The sequence below is a fragment of the Schistocerca nitens genome, chromosome 8 (genome assembly GCF_023898315.1).
Source record: "Schistocerca nitens isolate TAMUIC-IGC-003100 chromosome 8, iqSchNite1.1, whole genome shotgun sequence".
NCBI classification, from domain to species: Eukaryota; Metazoa; Arthropoda; class Insecta; order Orthoptera; family Acrididae; genus Schistocerca; species Schistocerca nitens.
The window spans coordinates 480,509,334-480,534,797 of record NC_064621.1 but is presented as its reverse complement, the minus strand read 5'-3'; the positions used below and the strand labels follow the sequence as shown (position 1 = coordinate 480,534,797).

Genomic DNA, 25,464 nt, shown 5'->3' with positions numbered 1-25,464 from the left:
CTATTCACCTACTGTTCCTCTCATTATGGCATCTTTAATTTGTCTGGCACTGCAACTGTTTCAGACTCTGAATTCTTGCAAGATGTTAGAGCTAATAATCCCACTGCATTTTTCTCAGCTTCCACAAGTTCACTATCTTCTGCAGTAATTAACTCTTAACATTAACTTTATTCTACTGACTGTTTGCTCACAAGTTCTACGTTTATGCAATGTCTCCATTTCTTTATGTCTAACATAATTTACCCATAGATCAACAATCTGCTCCCCATGAGTAGCCCACTTTTCTTCCTTTCTTTTTTATCACTCACGAAACTCTTGACTAGATTAACTTGGCTACAGGTAACTGCACCTGTTGCAGGAGCATGTAAACTAGATTTTTACCCTCTCACAGCCCTCAATTGTTTAAGCATGTCTGCATTATCTGCTCTCATTTGAGCCATTGTAACTGCCAAAACTTATTAAGTTTCCTCAAGGGTAAACCATTGTGTTTTCAAGAATGATATTTTGGAAGCTCTGTCCCATAAATACAGCAAAACAGAAAAAGAGGAGAAATAAAATCACATGATGAGGACACTTTATTGTAACATTATCACACCACTTTTTGCTCTGATGCAACTTGCCACCTGAGTGGCTGTTCAAGATTAATGTGTTAACACCTTTAAACAACCTGAAAGTTATAACTGTACCATAACCCCTGCTTACAATATACATAGCCCATGTTAACCAGGAGCAAAGTAACGTATGTTTTTGCAATCCTCAGAACATTGCATGGTTCACTTGCCACAATTCACATATGAAAACAGAATTAAAGATGTAGCAGAAGACTGACTGATTCTCCACAACACTATCAGGGGGAAAAAATACTCTGCATTCACCCCACTGTTTCTTGATGCTGCACACTGTAGCTAGGGGCATGGTTGTGGATCCAAGTGCAGACATCAGCAACCATTTATGTTGCGATCTGTAGAGGTGACATACTTCTGACACCCTGTAGAGAAGGGTAGCCCCATCAAGCCCAGTGGATTAGGGTCAAGGTCTGGTGTGCCAGCCAGTCTGTGGATGGTTTTTTTATTGCGGTTTTCCATCTGCCTCATGAATGCAGGCTGTTTCTCCTTATTCTGCCTCAGTCACACTATGTCAGCGATACTCTGCCACACAAACATGTGAGATGTTCCCGGGAGGAGGGGGGAGGGGGGGAGGGAGGGGGGGGCAGTGGGGTGAGTGGACTGATGTAGCCTGTTGTGTGGTTGTGAACCACTGAGGGCTATGGCAGGGACGAAGCCTCTCTGTCGTTTCTAGGTCTCCAGTTCAATAAAATACAATACAATAGTGTGATTTTAATACTCTGCTAGAAACACCATGAGTGTCAGAAAAAATTACTGCTGTTGAGTGGCTTAATGCAGTTTAATTTCATCCTAAGTTTCTTTTAAACCAATGTCTGTTGGTGGTGCATAAGTTTCTGCAAAAATAAATTGAATGCCTCTGCATATGGCTGTTTAAGTACAATGTCTGATACTATTGTTTGGTAGTAACCATTTAAACTGGTGGCCATTGATTTCAGTGTACCATTATTTCTGCCACAGCTTCCTTTTGGGGTCTCAGTTTCATCCAATTTGATATTTTGTTTGTTTCTTTCACTTTTTTATTTTTTCTTCTTGTGTTTCATTTCTTTTGTGTAATGGATAGCTGTTGTTTTTTTTTAATAACTGACTGGAGAATTTAGTGAAACTGATAATGGTATTTTAATTTTGATTACAGTTTGTCACCAGAATTAGTGTAAAAAACTTCATATCCAGGAGTTATCTGTCTATTGCCCCCATTTCTGTTTAAGTTTACTCTTGTCTGCTTTATGAAAAAACAAGACACAGGTTGTAAGAACGTGTTAAAGTGCTAAATTTTCTATATCGAGTCTCTGCTTTATATATCACCGAAATTCTTCTTTCTTTTACTTGTACCTTTATCCACATCAGTGCAGGGTCAGTGTGGTTATTAATAGATTTGGTATGGTTAATTTAAGGAGTGACTGGATGCCCTTACTGTTGCCATTTCATTACCTACTGTGACGAAATATGTGTATCCCAACTGTAGACATGTAATATCAGTCATGTGAAAGTTAGTGAAAATTTTTGAATGTTTGCAAATTGTGTAACTGAGGTGGGACTTGGGTGCCAGCCAGGTACTCATCTAGTGGAGTGTGGGAACCACCTAAAAACCACATCCAGACTGACCAACATGCCAATCCTCATTGATAATCTCCCCTGAAGATTCGATCCACGGCCAGTGCACTTTCCCATCCTGGAAGTGACATTTTAACACCCACAGCTATCTAAGTGGGTTATAAATCTCTGAATGTAGATGCAGTAACATCACCTTTAGTTATTCATATCATCAAAAGACGTCACAACCAGTTACAGGCAGTACATGCTTGTAGAAGTGCATCAAACAGAACATTACATGAAGGATTGTAATTGCCTGTAACTTTCAATGATTTTTTTAAAATTTGGATTGAACTGAAGTACCAGCTGTATCTGATATTGTGCTGCACAGGTCAGTGATTCAGCCACGTGGAACCATTTATTTCTTTACACCTTTCCACTGCTGACCTACACATTCAACTAGACAATGCACCTCTCATTACCTACAAGTTTTGTCAGTGTCCCAGTATACATTCAAAAGCCATGAACGTACTTTCCTGACCTGTCAATAATTCTATGCAGCTAGGATACTGTGAAAATACATGTGTGTCTGTTGGACTCTACTCTGATGCAACACGACACGTTGTAGATAGCTACTGAGAGTCATGGATCGGTGCAGTTTCAGTGTTTCCAGTGTATGCCAATATTAGTTGATTCCATTGACTTATGGACGAGGATGTTATGCACTGTTTAATTTAGTTGTTTCCCAGTGTATAGGAATGTAAAGTTTACATCAAAGGGTAACAAATAGCTGGAATGGTATGATTAGTAAACAATTTGCTCCCTCCTAAGAAGTGGCTTTTATTGTGTGGAGTGAAAACAATAATTCACAGTCACATACTAACAGTGGAACATAATGATGGTTAGAAACTTCCTGGCAGATTAAAACTGTGTGCTGGACTGGTTCTTGAATACAGGACTTTTACTTTTCGCAGGTGTATTCTCTATTGACTGAATTATCCAGGCATGACTCATGATCTGCTCTCATCGATTTACTTAAATCAATAACTGTCTCCTGCTTCCCAAACTTCATTGTGTATAATTATTGGTATGACTTTAGAAACATCAACATGGATGCCTTCTGATGTTAATGGCATGCAGAGCATTTTCGTAAGATTGATGTGCCTGCTTCTTACATCATACATCTCCCTTCCACTCCCTAATTGCACTACATTCTAACATAGTTGGGTTCAATTTCTCCATCTTGATATTGCTCATTGAGAAAGTATTGTTCCTAACTGTCTTATTATAATAGCTGCCTTTATACATGTTGTATTGGCTGTAATGGCATCAATCCATTCTCTGCAAATGCTAGGTCTTGATATCTGTTTATTTAGCATCAGTTTTTTAATATGTGAATTTTCATTTTTTCCTTTCCTTCTCTCTCTTCTTCCTGTCTCTTCCTTCCTTCCCATACTCTCTCCTTCCTGCCTCTAACAATCTGTGCAGTAGTGGAACACATTGTTACATCCTGTACAGTACTGGTACAGCATGTTCTATTATGAACACTAGTGTGTACATTTCAGAAATTGCACTTCACATTTTGCTATTGAATTTATAGATGCTTGTTTTTTGCTTGAAGTCAGGCAGATAATTTATGTTTACAAATGCACTCATAAAATTTGCACTAACAGATGTTCTTTATAGATTACAGTGAATCATAGAGGACAACAAAATACAATTAGATCATGGCATATCTGTGTGGAAGGGACCACATTAAAGTGGTGCTGCTTATACTTCATACACAAAAAAAGTAAAGGGCATACTGTAGTCATACAAAGAGCCTTTTATTTAGTCATAGAAATTGAACTTGAGTTCTGTGAGCATAATAATCACATTGCATTTACATGTATGTACGGTGATAATATAACAAAAAATGAAATTACTTGCAAGTATTTCTTTTTTTAATCCTTAAAGGCAGCTTCATGATCAGCATACTATTCTGATATTGCCTTAATTTTCTGATATGAACTTACAACACTAAATAAAAATGAAAATATTTTTATAGGTACTCATTGGTGTTGGCTGGACAGTGAGCCTGTTAGTACTGGGTGCAGTAGTGTGGGGGCCATACCACCTGCTCCAGGAATGTGCTAGCCTTACAACAACTACACTGGAGTCTGCTGCCTATGCCGCTCTACATCGATTCACGTGGGCACTTGCCCTTGGGTGGATTATCATTGCATGTTACCATAATCTCCGATTTGGAGTTGTAGGTAAGTTTTAATGAAACGTTAGGTGATAATAGCACTTGAGCTCTTTTCATAATCTCTGAATGTTACAGTGGTGCTACTTTACTTACAAGGAACATATTCTGACTGTTTGCATCACTACAGATAGTATACAATATTGTTATTATTTTGTGGAGAATTCCTGTGTAATTTATCAAAGAGAATAAATAAAATGACAGACAATTTTGAAAGATAAACTGCATTTCCAATCATTAATGGAATTACTAAAAAAGGTAACTGCTGGTTGCGAGTTGAACACTATGTGTTAGTGTAACATGTTAGAAACTGCTTCACTCATATGAAGGTGGAGTTGATTTCCTACTCATAATACAGTATTCCAGTGTTTTCCTTCAATTTCAAGAGTTTCATTAGTAATATGATTCATCATCAACATCATTAGACATTTAATTACATCCATAGGTAGATAGCTGGACTTTACCATGCATTGCAGACATAACAGGTGTGTGCATCTACAAGTAATCAATTAATAATAACAACAACAATAATAATAATTCGCTTTAAATCCAGCAGAAAAGTTTCTTGGTGCATCTACCATGCATTCAACTGGTTAGTCATAATTGTCTTGCACTAAACTCTGTTTCTGACTCATTTGTTTGTTTTCCTGTTTGTTTTCCTGTCTCTCTTAGTAATCCACAACTTGCATATCTCTACTATTTCCTTACCAAAACTCAGTTTTTAATGCTTTTTGGATCTTCAATCCATGTCTCACGACCATAAATAAAGACTAATTTTCCATTTAGACTCATTGGAAACTTCATTTTGAAAACAACATTTAGTTTATTAAACACACATGAGCCTTTTTCTGTTCTTTTGTTGTTTGTTCATTTGTTTCCTTCAGCTGCACTAAACCCTAAAACTCATCAGCTGCTTGTATGATTTCATTGATATTAATAAAATTTTATTTTTGATGTTTTGATTATGCATTTTTTTAAATGTTTTGCAAATCAGTCCTCAAGCCTTTTTACTAACTTGGACTGTCAAGCCCCTCAAATTGTTGTTGAAGTTTGCACTGAAGGCAAACAGCACAACATCATCAATGAAACAAATGTGGTTCAGATATATTCTACTACCATGTATTCTATCTTCATTTTCTGTTTAAGAATCTGAAAACTTTCTCTAAGGGTGCTGGGAATAATTTTTATGAGATGTAATCTCCTTCCCTGACTCATCATTTAATTCTGTGTTTTTTCTCTCTCAGGAGAAAATTATTGGAAATCAAAATACTGATTACCACATTCTTCAGAAACTCACATAATGTGATTCAGTGACTTGTTTTTCTGTAGCTGTTAGTAGAGATTTTGTTGATACCTTTTTTTAAAAATATCTATGAATCCCGTGCAAATTGGTAATTAATATTAATTACTTGATTCAGTGCTTTTGTTGGCATCTTGCAAATTATTCACTGTGCAGACTCTACTTAAAGCAAGCATGTTTCCTTAACTGACTGAAATCCAATGTTTTTTATATGCTGTTGGTAAAAATTGGGTGAAAAGGCTCAACAGACAAAATATCAATCAAAGAACTATGGATGTACTGCTGGTCCATAGTGTCCAATGGGCACTATATTTTGGCAATCACACATATCACCATCATCAGGTGCATTGACAATCTGAGCTCCGGATGGCATGCTGCTGACTAAGATTCACTCCCACCACAAGCCGTATCCCCCACAGTCTGTGCCTGAGGGCAAATGTCGGCAGTTTCAGAGGCATTTGTGTCGGCATCTGTAGTAGCGTCCAGGTATTTTCTCTGTCTGTCTTGATCACAAGATCATTATGTTTGCTAAGTGTCTTCTTAATTAGACCCAGTGCTGGTTCCAAGTCTTGCTGGGATTACAGCTGCAGTCCCAATTGATAAGATTATCACTGCTGCACATTTAAATGGCTTCTCTAACTACACTGTCCCAGTATTTGGAAGTCTGCACTAAAAGCTGGTATGTTTGTATTCCATTGCATTATTCTCTGACAAGCATTCTGTGACTGCCGACTTGTTGGGTTACATTAGTCGAGTGTACCACTGGTGTTCTCAGCATTGATCTTTACTGGTATACACTGTTTGTTCAATATATGTCTTGCCATGTTGGCAAGAACTCTGATATAGCCTGGCCTTCTGCAAACAGAAGTCATCTTTGACACTCCTCAGTGTTTTATTGGGCAGGCAAAAGACAGTTCTTATGTGGTGTTTTTTCAATAAGTGCCTGACTTTTTCCCCATAATGCACCAATGTACAGTATGAAGGCTGTGGCTTCCTCTTCCTCCATGATTTATTCCTTCTCTGCAGGCTGTACTGCAATTGTGAGGAGAAGAGCATGCATATTGTGCCATTCTGAGTATCTGTATTTTCAGAACACAGTTCTGAGGTTTTCCACTTCTTAGGGGAGACTTTCTGCATCTGAGATTGTGCATGTCCTGTGTACTGGTGTTTTTACTACCCAATTCCTCTATGCAGGGTGGTGGCAGCTATCTGTAAGCACCATCTCAGATGCAGAGATTTGGCTCCAGCAATTAGAACACTTAATAACTATGTTAAAAAAAAAAAAAAAAAACAAAAACAAAAAACAAAAAAAAACCACAGATACTCAGAATGGCACATTAAGTGTGCTCTTAGCCTACCACTACTGTACAACTTCTAAAGATTGAAGAAATCATGGAGGAAGAGGAAGCCACAGCTTTTACACCATACACTGGCACACTGTCCGCCCCGGTAGCTGAGTGGTCAGCGCGACTGACTGTCAGTCCTAAGGGCCTGGGCTCGATTCCCGGATGGGTTGGAGATTTTCTTCACTCTGGGACTGGGTGTTGTGTTGTCCTAATCATCATCATTTCATCCCCATCGACGCACAAGTCGCTGAAGTGGCGTCAAATCAAAAGACTTGCACCAGTCGAGCGGTCTACCCGATGGGAGGCCCTCGTCACAAGCCATTATTATTATTATACTGGCACACTATCAGGAAAAGTCTGGTTAATACTGGAAAAGCACCATGTAAGTACTGTGTTTTGCCTCCCAAATAACATATTATTGGGAAGTGTCAAAGATGACCTCGGTTTGCAGAAGGCCAGGCTTTATCAGACTTATTGGACAAACAGTGCATACCATCGAAGATTGATGCCAAGGACACCACAAGCACACGCAACTAATGTACCCCAAGTTGATGGTCACAGAGTGCTGCTTGTCAGAGAATCAAGAGCTGGAATACAAATTTACCAGGATTTTAGTGTAAACTTTCAAATACTGGGGCAGTGACAGAGAAGCCATTGAAATTTGCAGCAGGGATCATTTTATTAATCTAGACTGTGGCTACAATCTCAGCTGGGCTTGGGACCAGCTCTGGGTATAATTAAGATGATGATCAGCAAACACAGTGATCTAGTGACTATGACAGTTGGGGCAAGTACATCAACGCTACTGCAGATGTTGAGGCAAGCATCTCTGCGACTGCTGACTCACGCCATCAGGCATAGATCATGGAGGGAATGGCTTGCAGTGGGAAGGGATATAAGTCAGCTGGATTCCCTCAGCAGCTCAGTTCATCAATGCACCTGATGATGGTGACATGTCTGATGACATTTGGAGTTTTTTTTCCATACAGCATCTTGGCTTCATTCATTCAGCTTACTGTGAACGTGAACTTTGCTGAGTCTTGTCCTTTATTCTGCATCTTTGTGATGAGTATGCTTCCAAGATAACAGCCATGTTCACTGGGTTGCACACATACATTCCTGATTTGATGAACACTCAAGCACACTATCACACCTTTACTGACTTACTAAATGGTTCAACCTTAATACTGTATGAAAGACTATTTGGAACAGCAGTTCAAACACAGAAATCATCATTCCTGCAATTTGGATGTAATCATCAATGAGTGGGGTATGGCATAACTGAAGATACTTGTGGGCTTCCTTACTCGCAGAAGAATTGGGTTCATTATCAAGACTAGAGGTGTGATAAATTTATTGTCTGGTGTGCTTACATTCTACACTATGAAAAGCATGTTGATAGGTTTACAGGAAATAAATGATCAGTCTGCTTATGTGTTCTGTAACTAATAATGTAACTGGATACTCCAAAAAAAACCATTGATGATTTTTGAGCCAACAGCACATTGTACCAAGTACTGTTGAAAAGAAAAACTGAAATTACCCTTGAAGCAATGTACTGACTATAATTCTTTTTAATTGGCAGGTGATGCTGTCAAGGGCATTCTGGAGAGCAGTACATGGCAACCACTGAGTCGACTTTCATATTGCATCTTTCTGACACATATTGCTGTCTTACTCATCAATAGTGGAAGAATACGAACACCAATCTTCATGGATGAGTATCTTCTGGTATGTAGTCTCACTTAGTTCTTAAACTGTTTAACTGTTCTGAAGAAGAGTTTATTGAATACAATTTTACTACATAGAAATATCATTAAAATAGAATGAAGAACAAAAAGACGTATTAACTCAAAGGGTCATGACAGTGTCAGAACAATGCATTCCCAAAGAAAGATCCTTTTTTTATTTTATGACTTCCAGTATCTTTATTTTTAAAGGTTATTTTCAGTTCTGCTATTGTGCAATGTCATTGGGAGCAATTACTTCACTTGTCTTTGTGGAAACTATTACAGTTAAATGTAGGGAACTATATTCCTCGATATTTTGAATATCATATTTTGATTTAAAAGAAGATGTCTATAAACTGTAATCTCTCATTTCTAGTTTCTCATCATGTCATCATCATCTTCACTTCCAGGGATTACACTAAGTGATGTTCCATCTTCAAAGGTTATTGTTGAGCCCATCTCATTTTGGGCTACCAGAGTTTATACTTCCTCTCAGACTGTATCTCAACAGTCGTTTTGTCAGCCTTTTTTCTGACATTCTGCTCACATGCTCTATCCACCCATTTCTGTATTTCTCTAATGCATTGTTTATCCCTTCAACATACAGTTCTTCTCTGTTATGTACATTCTTAATCAAGAAAAGTCCTGGATGGAATAACAATCACATTGAAATGATAAATTGCTACTCACTAAGTAGAGGAGGAGTTGAGCTGCAGGCAGGCAGGCGCAATGAAAAAGACTGCTAAAATGTTAAGCTTTAGCCAAAGTCCTTCTTCTGAAATAGAAAACACATGTACACATTCACTCCAACTCCCTCTCTTTGGGCACTGGAGCCCGATTTCAATTGCACCTGATGTAAGCAGCAATCTGCTGGGGTGGGTGGTGGGGGTAAGGAGGTGAAATGGGAGAGGGAGAGGGAGGGATAGCAGCAGGGTAGGGGGTGGGGCAGATGCTACCTGCCTGTGGGAGTGTGCAGGAACTCAGTGGGGACAGGATACTGCTGCAAGATGCAGTGTTGGGAGGCTGTGCTGGGGGAGGGGGGAGAGTGACAGGGACGGGAGGGGGAGAGGAGAGAAGTAGAAAAGGAGTACTGGTGAAATATAAAGCATATCTAGTGCTGGTATGGAAGCAGGGTAGCAGGAAGGGGACAGATGGGTGGAGGACAGGGACTTGCCTAGGTTGAGGTGATGAAGAATATGTTGTTACAAGATTTTACACACCTGCACAGTTCAGAAAAGTTTATGTTGGTAGAAAGAATCCACATGGTGCAGGCTGTGAAGTAGTCATTGAAGTGAAGCACATCTTGGGCTTCATGTTTAGCAACTGGGAGGTCCAACTGTTTCTTGGACACAGCTTGGCAGTAGCCATTCATGCGGACAGACAGCTTGTTAATTGTCATGCCAATATAGAGAGTGACACAGTGGTTGCAGCTTAGTTTTTAGATCACATGTTTGCTCCACAGTTAGCTCTGCCTTTGATGGGATAGGAGACACCTGTGACAGGACTGGAGTAGGTGGTGGTGGGAAGATGTATGGGGCAGGTTTTGTATCTAGGTCTGTTGCAGAGATGTGAACCATGAGGCAGGGGCTTGGGATTAGGGGTGGAGTGGGGATGGACAAGGATTTTGTGTAGGTTTGGTGGGTAGCAGAATACCACAGTGGGAGGGGTGAGGAATGTAGTGGGGAGGATATTACTCTTTACAGGGCACAAAGACAGGTAGCTAAAATGTGATTCAGTTCTGGGTGGTCCTGAGTCACAAGAGGAGAGTTCCTTTGAGGATGGACATGTGGGAGTCTGTTGGTGTTTGACTCCAACCTAAAGGTCCTCGGTTTATATGGTGGTGAGGGAGTCAGGAGTTCATAGAGGTTGGCTGAAGAAAGTCAATTGGAGAACATAACAGTTTTGTGATTTCATTAAATTTGAACAATTACATGTGTTTGCCCACAGCCCTGACACAACATGTGATGTCCACATGTCAGTGAAGGAAACATGACAGTAAGCCTGTGGTTCATGCATGCCCCAGAAAGCTGTGTGCATGTGCTTACATGGCACACTGGATGCTAATATACTGCCAACTGGCAATAGCACATGGGTTGATGGTCAACAGTGGCAGCCAGTCAACATTGAGACATTGAGGCCTAGTGTCCCAATGAAATGGCAGATGGCAGTGTTGACTATGGGCTGAACCTGGGACTGCTGGTTACATCACTGTCTGGTGATGATGGACACTGGCTGTATGGAGCTGGGTGGCCTTCCATTCATGCCTTGGTCCATGAGGAGGAGGCAGCCTGAAGGCGGCCTGGTGGCAAGGCCATCAGGCAGTGGTTTTAGGTTTGCAGCTAGGCAGCAGCAATAGCTGCTGCATCAGTAGAGTGTCGTCGAACTTGCAGTGGAGATGGACACAGGGTGAGTGTTGATGGATAACTCTGCCATGCCGGTGATCTGCTCTGCAAGCCCGAGTGTATATATATGGCCAGAGGAGTCTTGTCAGTGCAGAAGGCAAGCACTGTCACATCTTTACAATGTCATCAAACCTGCTTGTTAATATGGAAGATCACAACTGTTGTATACTTCTTGAACACTGAAACTTCCTAGAGGAAGGTCAGTGCCAGAGACAGCATTGAGCTCTTGCTTTAGCCCATGATGTCACAGCCTGAAATGTTCAGTCTAATGAAATTTACTGACCAAACAAACAATATATGTATTAAAAATGCAATGATTTTTTCTTCCATGAGAAAAAATGGTGTATTGTATTCAACGAAGGAAGTACAAACATGAGCAAAGAAGATAGCAGTAGCTGATCATTACTCAGTCATGAATTACTTAAAAGAAAATATAGAACAGAAGCTCATAAAACAAAAGCTTTACCTGAACTCATTACATGACAGCTCTGTTAGTGACAAGTGATTTTCATATTTTCCAAAATAATTAAGAATTGTCTAGGGGGGAAGCAACTAAAAAGTGATGAAATGCTTAAAGAAGCAGGAACTTCATGAGTACAGTCACTGAGGGCACATTGGTATAATATTAGTCCTGAGGCAGGTTCATATAAACTAGTGAGGATACAATGTTTTAAGAGTAAGATAAATGAGGTGTTATGGGGTGAGGTATATGCAGCCAAAGATGCTAATGTCAAATTCAATTTATTCCACAGTAAATTGTTGTCAATATTTGAAAGTTGCTTGTGTAAAAAGTTACCAAGAAGGTCCCATTATAAAAAAGAAAGCTGATGATAACTAAGGGAATTAAAATCTCCTGTAAGAGGAAGAGGAAAACTTATATAAGAATAAGTCAATATGTGACATTACTGGCATAATACAAAAAATACTGCAATGTTTTAAGGAAAGTTATTAAAAGTCAAGGCGTATGCATCCTGATAGGAACTAATAATGGGGATAATACATTGAGGAGGTGACAAAAGTCATGGGATAGTGATAAACACATACACAGTGTGACGTCCCTTCCCTCCTCCTTCACTCGCCGGGAGGAGACGCGACTCGTAACGATGTTCGTCCCCATCGGTATGATGTGGAACAGCGCCTGTAACTCTCACAAGAACACAACTCCTCGCGTGGTTTAGAAATATTTTGTTATCTGTCCACAACAGTCTTCTCAGCTTGTGCAAACTGGTAAACTGCAGTCATTTATTTTTATTTTATGCCTGGTTAGCTCCGTGACGAAATAAAATCTTGATTTCATCATTATGGTCATTTTTCACATCATAAAAAGCGAGGATGAAATTTTGCTGTCTACTATGCTGTTGCTACGTCCAGTTATTAACAACAGTCCAATGTAACTCCAGAGATAACTTACGTTGGAGTAAATGTTTTTTAATACACCATAATACTGGTTTAAACTAATCACTCTTCACTGTCCATTATTCATGTACTCACTTAGTCACTTAAAATATTTAAAGAGTCAATCGACTTGCATGAATACACTTTGTATTGTCCGTTTAGTGAGTTAGGCGACACATAAGATTTATCTTTTGACTCAGATTTTATTGTTCTTTCTGTAATTAATTGTTTGCCCTTACATGCACACAAATATGTCATTCAAGATTAACTTCTGTTCAGTTCAATAATTGTGACACTGACAACAACTTTTGACTAATCGGTGTACTTGTCATCTTCGTGTCTTCGTTTTATTGTGTCCTACTGTCGTTGATCCATTGCTCTCAAGGTTTGTCACTGTTCATCAGTACAAAGGCTAAGTCTGATAAACCAATATCACTCAATTGAAGTCTAACACTCGTCTTACTATTCCGTCGCATTTAGAATGGTAAAGATGAACTTTCATCAGTCGAATGACTGAGCAATACTTCAGTCTCTACCTCACAAATGATCAAACTTCCAAAACTGAAACAATCTAATAGCGTTTGAATCCAGACAACTATCACAAAAGTACTCTAGAGTGACTCAAGAGCAACTAACTAACTGAACAATTCCATATCCAAGTTGCATTGTAGTCACATTGAATTTCCTTTTCGATGCGGCTACAGCTGTCTTCCATGGTAAATGTTAACTTTGACTGAATTACTTTATTGGATTTAGCCTTCGTTCATATGATTTTGAATTTATTCTATAGATGTTTGATAAAGAATCTATGATAATCCGTTCTTTTTATCTCCCCTTTCTGTGTGCTATTCTCAGTATTTGAATGGTATAGGTGTTAAACAAAATATTACCAGTGTAGATTTTACTGTCAATAGTTGCCATCACTGTCAAGATGACTCACTTCCCTACTTTAATTTTCCACAAAGTTTGTTAACTGGGGTTTTCTGTCCTTGGGGCGATACAACAGATGGCAGCACTATTGCGTACACAAAGTATAAAAAGGCAGTGCATTGGCAAAGCTGTTATTTGTATTCAGGTGGTTCATGTGAGAAGGTTTCCAACAATATTATGGCCACATGACAGGAATTAACAGATTTTGAATGTGGAGTGGTAGTTGGAATTAGATGCATGGGACATTCCATTTTGGAATGTCAAGCATGTGCCGAGAATACCAAATTTCAGGCGTTACCCCTCACCATGGACTGTGCAGTGGCTGTCAGCTTTCACTTAATGACTAAGAGCTGTTTGCATTGAGTCATCAGAGCTAACAGACAAGCAACATTGCCTGAAATAATAACAGGAATCAACAAGGGACATACAACAAACATATCCATTAAGACAGTGTGGTGAAATTTGGCAAATGACCAATGTGAGGCCTTTGCTAACAGTACACTGCCTGTAGTGCTTCTCCTGAGCTCATGGCCATATTGTCTGAAAACCATGGCCTTGTCAGATGAGTCCCCAAGTTGAAAACAAAACACTGTGCAAACTGATGGTAGCTCCATAATGGTGTGGGCTGTGTGTACATGGAGTGGACTGGGTCCTCTGGTGCAACTGAACTGATCTTTGATTGGAAATAGGCTACTTGGAGACCATATGAAACAGTTTGTAGACTTCATATCTCCAAACATCAATGGAATTTTTATGTATGACAGTGTGCCATGTCACCAGGTCTCTGTTGTTCGTGACCGGTTTGAAGAACATTCTGGACAATCTGAGTGAATAATTTGGCCACCCAGATTGCCTGACATGAATCCCATTGAAGATTTAAGTATCATAATTGAGAGGTCAGTTTGTGCACAAAATCCTGCATCAACAACATTTTTACAATTATGGGCTATAGAGGCAGCCCGGCTTGATATTACTGCAGAGGACTTCAAACAACTTTTTGACTCCATGCCATTTTAAGTTGCTGCACTGTGCTGGGCAAAAGGAGGTCCGACACAATTTTAGGAGGGATCCCATGACATTTGTCATCTCAGTGTAAAATTAAAAACTATGTGGAGCTACTGTTAAATGGGAGGCAGGACAGTCAGTCAGTGTACAGGATATCATAACGATTAAACTGCATACCAATGTTGTGAATGATAATTCACAAGTTGAGAGTACTTTTAACAAATACTTTCTAAATGTAGCAGCACAAATATTATAAAATGGTTCAGTCAAAGAATATATTACAAATGTCAGTCCATAAAACCTTAAGCAACTAGAAACTGCACAAAAAATATTGTTTTAAGTGTAATTGCAAGAGTAGGACTAAAACATGTGTTCATTAATGATAACACCAGTCATATATACATATCCCGTAAAATGACTCATTATAAACAATTTCCATAGATGCTTTGGCAGTCCCAAATTTAGAGCAAAAATGTCATTTATGGACACTTGCTGAAAACACTACAACACAGAAATAATGATGCATAGTTCATAAGTTACTGTTCCTGTGATTTTTCTGGTGTACAAATGAAAATGATTGGAGCTGACACAGCTTGAATTACAATGGTAGAAACCACTCATATGCAAGGCTGAAATCAATCAATTACTCAAATGCTATCATATTTTGCTGAATTAGAGCTTTATAGTGTAGACTGAGTGTCACTATACTCAGATCCCAATGAGGCCCTGCTGTAACATGAAAAGTGTAATGCAGAGTTGTTGTCAATATGTTGGTCGGCCATAGAGAAGAACACATTCAGGTTCATGTGAGCTGCCAGCTGGAGATGGTGTTTGCTTACCACTCACAGTGACCCACTGGTCATAGGTGTAATGAGCTGCATCGATAATGTGGCATCATCCATTTATACATGTGGTGAGATTATAAGGTGCACCACCTAAGGGAAAATATTTCCATGTGTGCCTCTGTGTGTGGCTTCCAGGCTCTGTGTGTGGATTCCAGGCAGCTGAAAATTATGAAATAATTTACAATATGTGTATTTTGTAACATATGCCTTTCATATGGAAGCTACATTTCCCAGTTTCCCAGCCCCCCTCCCCCTCTCGCCCCTTCCACCTTCCCACCCAATACTGAAGTTTTCTACTCTCTAAGTATATCACTGAAGCTTCACTCAAACAAGGTTGAACATCTCATCTACCTAGTAAGTAATTCAGTTTTCTTTCTTTATTTGTTTGGGGACTTATTTTGTGCATTCTTTCTTTTATTTACATTTGCTTTCATTGTTGAAACAAAAAACTTGCTGTTTAGGTATTTTGGAAGTACCACTGTTGTATAACTAACTTACATTACAGATGCACAGTTATGCTGGAGATCTGGCCATTGTATTGTTAATATCAATGGCTCTCCACCTATTTGTTGAAGCTCCTTCACTTTTTCTGGCTCGAACCATTTTCAGTCGTCAAGGTGAGTGCAGTTGCTGATAATCCAATATTCGTTTTTTCCTCACTAATATTTTAGAATTAAACTCAGTCTGTTTAATACTTTTATATGAATACTTCGTCAGTAGTATGTTCAACTATGTTATTTATTGGACACTCTGTGACTTGCTTATATTTGTGCCTTACATACTAATTACCCATTTCAAACACATTTCTGTAAGACGCCAGTAAAGTGTAAAGACAAGCAATTTTGTTTAAATTTTAAACATATTAATTATTTCAACTTTCCAGCTGCAGTTACAAAAACTTTGGAAAACAACCACCATTTGAATTGGTCATTTTAAAAACAGCCTAACTCCATAAATGCATATTTTTCTGGAAACATAAAAAACTATTTTTAAAAGAAGGATTAACACAAGAAAATATGCTGTCCTTTTTAAAGATTACAGTTAAATGAGAAATTTAACATATAACACAAACTCTTGCTCGTAGCAGACCCAGCCAAAAGAGTGATCAAACTGGTTGGAGTTAAGTAGTTTTTAATTAATTAATTTTTTCAAAAATTAATTCAATTGCAAGTGAAAATTTATCACTGAAATGTGCTGTTGTAATCAACTTAATAATAATAATAATAATAATTCAAATAATATCACATCACAGCCAATACAGATTAAGTGTGGAATATACCAAGGAGACTCATTAAGCCCTTTCTGGTTCTGCCATGCTCTGAACCCACTATCCAACATGCTAAATAATACAAATTATGGATACAATATTACTGGAACATACCAACACAAAATCACACATTTGCTATACATGGATGATCTAAAACTACTGGCAGCAACAAATCAACAACTCATCCAATTACTAAAGATAACAGAAGTACTCAGCAATGATATAAATATGGCTTTTGGAACAGACAAATGTAAGAAAAATAGCATAGTCAAGGGCAAACACACTAAACAAGAAGATTACATATTGGATAACCACAGCGACTGCATAGAAGCGATGGAAAAAAACAGAAGCCTATAAATATCTAGGATACAGACAAAAAATAGGAATAGATAATACAAATATTAAAGAAGAACTAAAAGAAAAATATAGAAAAAGACTAACAAAAATACTGAAAACAGAATTGACAGCAAGAAACAAGACAAAAGCTATAAATACATATGCTATACCAATATTGACCTACTCTTTTGGAGTAGTGAAATGGAGTAGCACAGACCTAGAAGCACTCAATACACTTACATGATCACAATGCCACAAATATAGAATACATCACATACATTCAGCAACAGAAAGATTCACATTAAGCAGAAAGGAAGGAGGAAGGGGATTTATTGACATAAAGAACCTACATTATGGACATAATAGAGGGAAACATTCTACGTGGGAAAAATATATCTAAAAACAAAGATGATGTGACTTACCAAACGAAAGCGCTGGCAGGTCGATAGACACACAAACAAACACAAACATACACACAAAATTCTAGCTTTCGCAACCAACGGTTGCTTCATCAGGAAAGAGGGAAGGAGAGGGAAAGACGAAAGGATGTGGGTTTTAAGGGAGAGGGTAAGGAGTCATTCCAATCCCAGGAGCGGAAAGACTTACCTTAGGGGAAAAAAGGACAGGTGTACACTCGCACACACACACACATATCCATCCACACATATACAGACACAAGCAGTCTGCTTGTGTCTGTATATGTGTGGATGGATATGTGTGTGTGTGCGAGTGTATACCCATCCTTTTTTTCCCCCTAAGGTAAGTCTTTCCACTCCCGGGATTGGAATGACTCCTTACCCTCTCCCTTAAAACCCACAACCTTTCGTCTTTCCCTCTCCTTCCCTCTTTCCTGATGAAGCAACCGTTGGTTGCGAAAGCTAGAATTTTGTGTGTATGTTTGTGTTTGTTTGTGTGTCTATCGACCTGCCAGCGCTTTCATTTGGTAAGTCACATCATCTTTGTTTTTAGCTACATTATGGACAGGTAGACAATTTAAGAAAATTCTTTATAGAACGAGCAGAAACTAGCAAAATACACAAATCAATCACTCATATAAATACATCGGCTACACCACTGCAATTTCATAACCACTTCTACAACCCTTTAGATCACATAACATCAACAGATAAAAAGAAAGTAAATTGGAAAAAGAAAACACTACATGGCAAGCACCCGTATCATCTAACACAGCCACACATCGATCAAGACGCATCCAACACATGGCTAAGAAAATGCAATATATACAGTGAGACAGAAGGATTCATGATTGCAATACAGGATCAAACAATAAACACCAGATATTACAGCAAGCATATTATTAAAGATCCCAATACCACAACAGATAAATGCAGACTTTGCAAACAACAAATAGAAACAGTAGATCACATCACAAGCAGATGTACAATACTAGCAAATACAGAATACCCCAGAAGACAGGACAATGTAGCAAAAATAATACATCAACAACTTGCCATACAACATAAACTAATAAAACAACATGTTCCCACATACAAGTATGCACCACAAAATGTAATGGAGAATGATGAATACAAATTATACAGGAACAGAACCATTATAACAGATAAAACACCACCACATAACAAACCTGACATCATACTCACCAATAAAAAGAAGAAATTAACACAACTAATCGAAATATCCATACCCAATACAACAAATATACAGAAGAAAACAGGAGAAAAAATTGAAAAATACATCCAACTGGCTGAGGAAGTCAAGGACATGTGGCATCAGGAAAAAGTTGACATTATACCAATTATACTATCAACTACAGGAGTCATACCACACAATATCCACCAGTACATCAACGCAATACAGCTTCATCCAAACGTATATATATACAACTACAGAAATCTGTAATTATTGATACATGTTCAATTACCCGAAAGTTCCTAAATGCAATGTAACATATACTGCACAGTTAAAAGGAAGTCACATTTGATCAAGATCCGTGTCACTTTCCATTTTTAACCAGACATAACGTCTGTGAAAGGAAAGAAATAATAATAATAAACTTAATAATAATAATAATAATAATAATAAAACATTTAAAAACTGACTTATACAGCAAACTTACACAAATGCATGAATTAGTAATATATTTCCTTTAACATTAACATTAGTTTGGGGCATCTAACATTTTTATTTTTTAAATTATGCAACAAAAATAATCTTATAATGTTTTGACTTCATAATGCAAATGCACGTCTGAAACCATTTACTTCAAATTATCAATGACTCCAAAATCTCATGGTAAAATTGCTGATATTCATCAGGAGTATGCAGTAGGACCTTCTTCAAGTCAGCATGCTTAGCTTCAGGGATTGACACCTATCTGTTGTATGCCCTTGTTTTGCGATAAACACATGTTTCACTTGCCAGTGCCTCTCAGAACCAATGTATGTTCCACTGCTGTGTTGATGAACAGTGATGGAGCTACTGCCCTGAGTGCTGAGATGAGTACTTGAAATGCCTTAATGTTGATATGTGGAATGTGCTTGTTTCTTGGAAGATATACACTGTCCCGTGAATTTACTATCTTATTATATAGAAGAGGCCACCAATCATGCCATAATAACTATGAACTTATCAGGGAGTCTTGAATTTACTATTATCTCACATACTTCTTTCGGAAGATACATTTGATTGTGCTTTGACAAAAGCTTCTTCAAAACATCAAAATCATGGTCATTGGGGAGAAAAGAATATCCTCTCTGGGGAAAGAAGTGCTGGATTTGATCAAAATGCTCTGTTTGTACAAGAGCATGATGTGATTTCTGTTTTGACTAGCACAGCCATAACTAAAGTGGTGCAGTTTCTTCACATCCTTTGGAATGTAATTATCTTTGCAAAGCAGAAGCAAAGAAGCTACTTCATTTGGCCCTTTGTTACCCTGGGTTTTATCATAGAAGTAAAAAATGACTTTCTTCTGACTTTGCATTATGAATTTCAGGAACATTGAGGTTTAACTGTCAAAGATAAAACAACTCTTGCACTGGAATATTAGGCACTGAAATATTCTGCATGTTGTCATCATTGAAGCTTAAAGAGTAGTGTAAAATTTTTTAGCTCTTCTTTTGTAGATCATTGATTCTGTGTCAGCAACATTCTTTGCCTTCTTGTTACGGAATGGGTACTTTAGTTTCTGTTCCCCAAACTTCGGATGTACAGCGGGTATCTACCTGAGGCCTCCAAAAACTGAAGTGAAAATGGTGTTTAAAGTATTTAGCATAGTACTGACATGTAATGTTTACTTCAAGGTGTTTTTACTTAATTGTCTGAAACATGATTTTCATGTTTAACTTTGCATCAAGGTAATTTTTCATCATGGAGGAATAGTGGGTTTGTGTTCTTGAGAAAGAGTCAATATTTTGATGAATGAGCAACTTAATTTTGGTAGGCTTTGAATTTGCTGTGGAGGTTTTTCCTCTCAAATCAACTGGAACCTACCTGCTATCAATTGAAGACTATAAATTTAAATGGGGCTAAATGCCAAAATGGATGTTTTGAGATATTGAAAGAAAAACAATTTACTCCTTGTGGAATGTCTTAGTGCAAATAATACATTAGTAAGTCACACTATAGCTCACTGTGACCTGGCACATAAAACTCAGTTACTTAACTGAACTACTAGTATGCCCATAGTATCACACCATCAATAATTACAATAGTAAGACAATATGGAATAATAATAACAAATACCATCTTGTGACATTTTACGTGCATTTAACCACAAATGTCCTGGTAAAACTTTCTGAGCTCTTCAGATGACTATGGTATCATACTTAATTAGTCCTTCTTCTTCTTTCCTTGTAAGCTCTGCCAGTTATCAACTTGCCTTCTTCAGGACATTGAACATTGTCCACTCTTCCAGCTCATTAAGTGTTCTTCATATTTTGACCTTTCCAGAGGCAGTTATTCAAATTCACAAAGCAGTCGATATCAAGAGTTTGTTGGTGGCGATCAGATTTGCTGCTGCTCTGTAAAAGTCGAGAAAGTGTGAGTCATGTATTTCCAGACCTTTGAATGGCTTTGCATGATGTGATGAAGTCACTAACTTTATTAGGTCACCCAGAACAAAACATTTCACTGTCTTCTTTCTCTTTTCAGTGGTTGCAAAATCTCGATCACATACCAAAAAGCTGTGTCCAAAAACGAGATATTTATGATTAACACATTCAAACATACCACAAGACACTGGAAACATGTACATGAACAGAAGAATTTTGCTTTTATTTTGTGTGCAGCTGTTGCCACTCCATACACACAGTGTTTTCTTTATTGTGATGCTAGATATTTGATTGAGAAATGCAGTAAACAGAATGTGACTTCTTTGGCTCCCCTGTCACCTTTCATCTGATTCCACAATTGTGTTGTTGCTTCACCAGTGCCATACACATGTACACTGAAACTTTAACATGAGAGTTGCCCCTTGTAGAACATATCAGAATGTTCAAGGGAAGGTACAAGCATAAGCTGTTGGAGCTTTATGGGTAGTGTGCAAGTATCAGTTTGGTAACGTTGCAACAAGTGCATCAATTCTTAACTGTGATGTGGCCCTTTCAGCTTTGCAGTGTTGCAGTTCAAGTCCTTGCTTAACTTTGTCAGCATTCTGGTCATTTACTTTACCTTCTAGAACTAATTGGTCACATGTTTGACATGTTTTTGATTGTGGCTTTGTGAAGGATATGTGCAGAAAACCTGCAAGTAAAACTTTTCTTAAAATTTATGTGTCACAGTACTGTTGGGATATTTTACTTTGAATAGAGTGATAAGCCTGTTCATATTGAGATCAGGGCTTCAGTACTCCTTTGTTGTGCATTTTCTGAAGTAGTGACTCACATCTCTATGCAGCATGTAAATGTAGGCCCTAACACTCTGCCAATCTTCATCAGTGTATGTTCTATTAAACGCTCAACCTCTCTTGTCTTTGAAAACATTATCACTAGTTTTCAGTATTTCTTATACTTGTTTATGTCCACCATCACCATCAGGTACCATGAAAATCAATGTACACTGGCAGCGACTTTCCGTTGGGTAGCATACCTTCCATTTCACTGATGTTCTAGTGGAATAATGCCCATGCACCTCATTAAGAATGTAAGTTATGTCTGCTCATCTTGTTGGTTGAGCGTAGTAAATGAGTTCATCTTATGTTCTCCTGATAAGCAGTCACAATAATACCCATATTTGCAGGTAACCTAAGACCAAATATTAAGACACATTATAATGTTACAATATTATATTATTTGTTTTCAATCATAAGACTGTCACATAGATACTCTTATTGAGGAGCATTAATATTTGATTTACTCATCTCACACCTGTGTTCTTGGCTGTTGCCTGGGAGGTCTTTCTCTTCCTTTTTCTGTCTTGCACAATAAACCAGACACTCTTCTTTTCTTCTCCACCACTCTCTTACTTACAGTTTCACATTGTCTCCTCATTGTGTTTAGATCATCACAGTATTCAGACTCACAACACATCATAACCTCAGCCATCTTCATTAACTAATGTCAACTGATGAACAGCAAAGAGCCAGTGGTACAATGTAGACTTAGCGCACATCGACAACCCTCATGGTTTGAATGCCATTTATGAGTGCCGATAGAAACCTAATGGGAGCATGTACGGACATAGCACCTATCATCAGGTAATGGCCTTGGCATGTAACTCCTGTTGACAGCGAAATATAATTTTTCACAGAAATGATACTTAGCTTCTTTTGAATCTCTAGTCTTCAATTCTCTTAGACAGTTGATTCTACTGTCACTCTTAAGATCATGGAAAGCTTAAATACCTTCTGGCAGACCTCCTTCCTTTCATAACTGAGTATAATGAAGTATTTAAAACAGTGACTACGCGTAATGGATGACACATTTTTAGACGAATGAAGTCTTTGTGCATTGTTACAGTCGAGAGTATATATTCTGTTCGTCTTTGCTCTTCTGATTATTAAATCTATCTAACAAAGATATTTGATGAAATATATCAAAATTAGCAAAGCATGCTTCCTTAAAATTGCATTTCTCACCTGTTTTTCTTTCCCAAAATTTTTTTTCTGCATAGCTTATGTATTCACTTCCTTGAACACGTGCTCTTTTAGTTACCTTACTCTTGTATTCAGCTTCATTCCTCACACCCCTCTTTCATTTGTTTGAGTTTTACATTATTACATAACTTTAAAATAAAACTGCTATCAGCTTGCACCTCGTCATCAGATAAGATAACCAAGACCAAGAATGTTCTGTTCTGTCTAAGAGACATCTAAATCTTCAGCAACAACAGATCTTATTACTAGAATAAATGGGTCACACAACACAGCCAACAGAGTCAACAGTGCTACCACATTAAGATTAGAAACTCCAGAACTCCAGAAATTACATTGTTTCTAAAACTAACACAGACTTGCCAGATACAAAAAAATACTGAGGTCTACAGAAATTATGTCATTTCTATATATGCTGTGGCCACCCTCAAAGAAGACCTGGACATGAATACCTCAATTGGTAAAAGAAGAATTCTTATAGGATCACTTTGTCTGTCTCTCTGACTGACTGAGTGACTGTTAAGAACCCTCTTTCTCAGGAACGGATAGATATACTGAGTTCAAATTTATGTCACATGCTGAGGTCTATGGTCCCTTGGCAGTGTAAAAAATATAAGCTTCCAAGTTAATGCAATCAAATCATAGTGCCACTTATGTCACATATCTTGCAGTATCGATAACAATAACAAGCAAAAATCCTTAAGATTCTAGACTCCCGGAATGGATGAATTATCTAGGTATATAATTAAGTTTGCATGGAACCCTTGGTGTGTGAGCCCTACTCACACTTATCCAGATTTTTTCCTGATCATAATTGTACAGTTAATCAACAAATGCATCTCAGCACATACATTTGATGGCTTGACCAAGTAATTTACAATAACAGATAAGACTTAAGATGGAGCAAATGAATACAGAGCTTTTTGATGAATAAAAGTTTGAATCTGTTTTTAATATATTAAAATTTGTTAATCATCTGTTAATCTTCTGTTAAAATGATGTATAAAATGGAGAGAAGAATTAATGATAGTGCAAAGTTTTATAATGTCCTCAGAGAAATGGAGAACACTTTACTGCAGTTAATCCAGAGCACTGAAATGTCATATCTCAGAGAATAAACACAGATGCTATGGGTGTGGTATGTCAGATACTGTGCATCTTCATCATCACACTTAAATAATTGAAGTAAGGTCAATTCAGACATCTTTGCCACAAATGCTCACTTACATTAGTATAAACTAGAGTTTGTGTAGAAAGGAGAAGTAAGAAAACTAATTTGTTGTATTAAATTTTAAGCACGCTTGTGATGCTGGTATATAAACTAAATCTGTTGACAGGAAACCAACAGCAGTCTTCAAAAATAGTGAAAAATCAAACTCCACATCAAAGAAATACAGTAGACCAGAAGAAAAAACAACAGAGGTGGCAGCATGTGTCTCCAACAGACATTCCAACCTCAAGTGAATGCCCTGTTGGTCAGCCATAGTACTTTACTCAAGATCTTGGCAAAGTCTCTGCATTGTAGAACCTTTATCTCCATCTACTAGTTACCTGCATAGTGATGAAGGGTAAACTTGTGCTAGAATGTATTTTGACATAACTGTCAATTGTGAGAACTCTGCAGTGTTGTTCATATAAACAACAAGAATCTGCTGGAAACCCAAGAACATTTTATCTAGTATGATAGTACTCTGTGAATAGAACTGTTGAAATTTCTAGTCTCATTTATTCACTGTAATGTCGATAGTTTTCATTTGATCACATGCTATGTATTACTGACTGAAAATTTATAACTGAGTTGAGTGGTATTGAAACACTTCAAATGAAAACAATCTCTTCATATCATAGATACATTATTACTAGCAACATTGTGTGGAAAGCAAATGAATTGCTATGCACTTGCATAAATTAATATTGTTATTGTAGGGACTTAATGTCTGCTTATTTTAATTACAACTAAAAATATAATATTTATAAATTGTGGGCCTCATAAACAACTTTCTGCAATATGTAAATTTAAGTTGTTTTCTGCTGAAAAATTTGTAATCTTTGCTACCTTGCAAGACATTAATATCTTGCCAGTTGTCTTACAAGTTAACTGCACTTGTTGTTGCTGGTAGTAAGCCACAATAATTTTGTGTTATATTATTATGACTGATGTTTAAATCCTATGTGAGCTGCAAAATACAAGGAAAATGACAGAAAATGTTAAATGATACAAATTGCAGCAGGAAAAAATCCCAAGACATGTTTAATAGTAAATATTTCTCACTACAATATACATGTAGGCTGTATGTCAAACTTTTACTGCTTACGTTTAGAAAAGCAAACTTTTATTTTGGATTAATATTTAATTACCATAGTTTTAATACCTGCAGATAAAGATACTTATAAAATTGGCTAACCTCCATTCTGTGAAGACTGATAAAATATAGCT

General features: G+C 37.6%; 1 protein-coding gene across 1 annotated transcript in view; it reads left to right on the top strand.

Moving 5' to 3' along the window:
- Positions 1-24,537, top strand: part of LOC126199627 (nose resistant to fluoxetine protein 6-like) — a 192,704-nt gene extending 168,167 nt beyond the window's left edge. The window contains exons 13-16 of the mRNA XM_049936553.1: positions 4,204-4,411; positions 8,633-8,778; positions 15,860-15,971; positions 24,365-24,537. Coding sequence (XP_049792510.1) covers positions 4,204-4,411; positions 8,633-8,778; positions 15,860-15,971; positions 24,365-24,513 — 615 coding nt within the window. The 3' untranslated portion in view covers positions 24,514-24,537. The remainder of the gene's footprint in view (positions 1-4,203; positions 4,412-8,632; positions 8,779-15,859; positions 15,972-24,364) is intronic.
- The last annotated feature ends 927 nt before the right edge of the window (positions 24,538-25,464 follow it).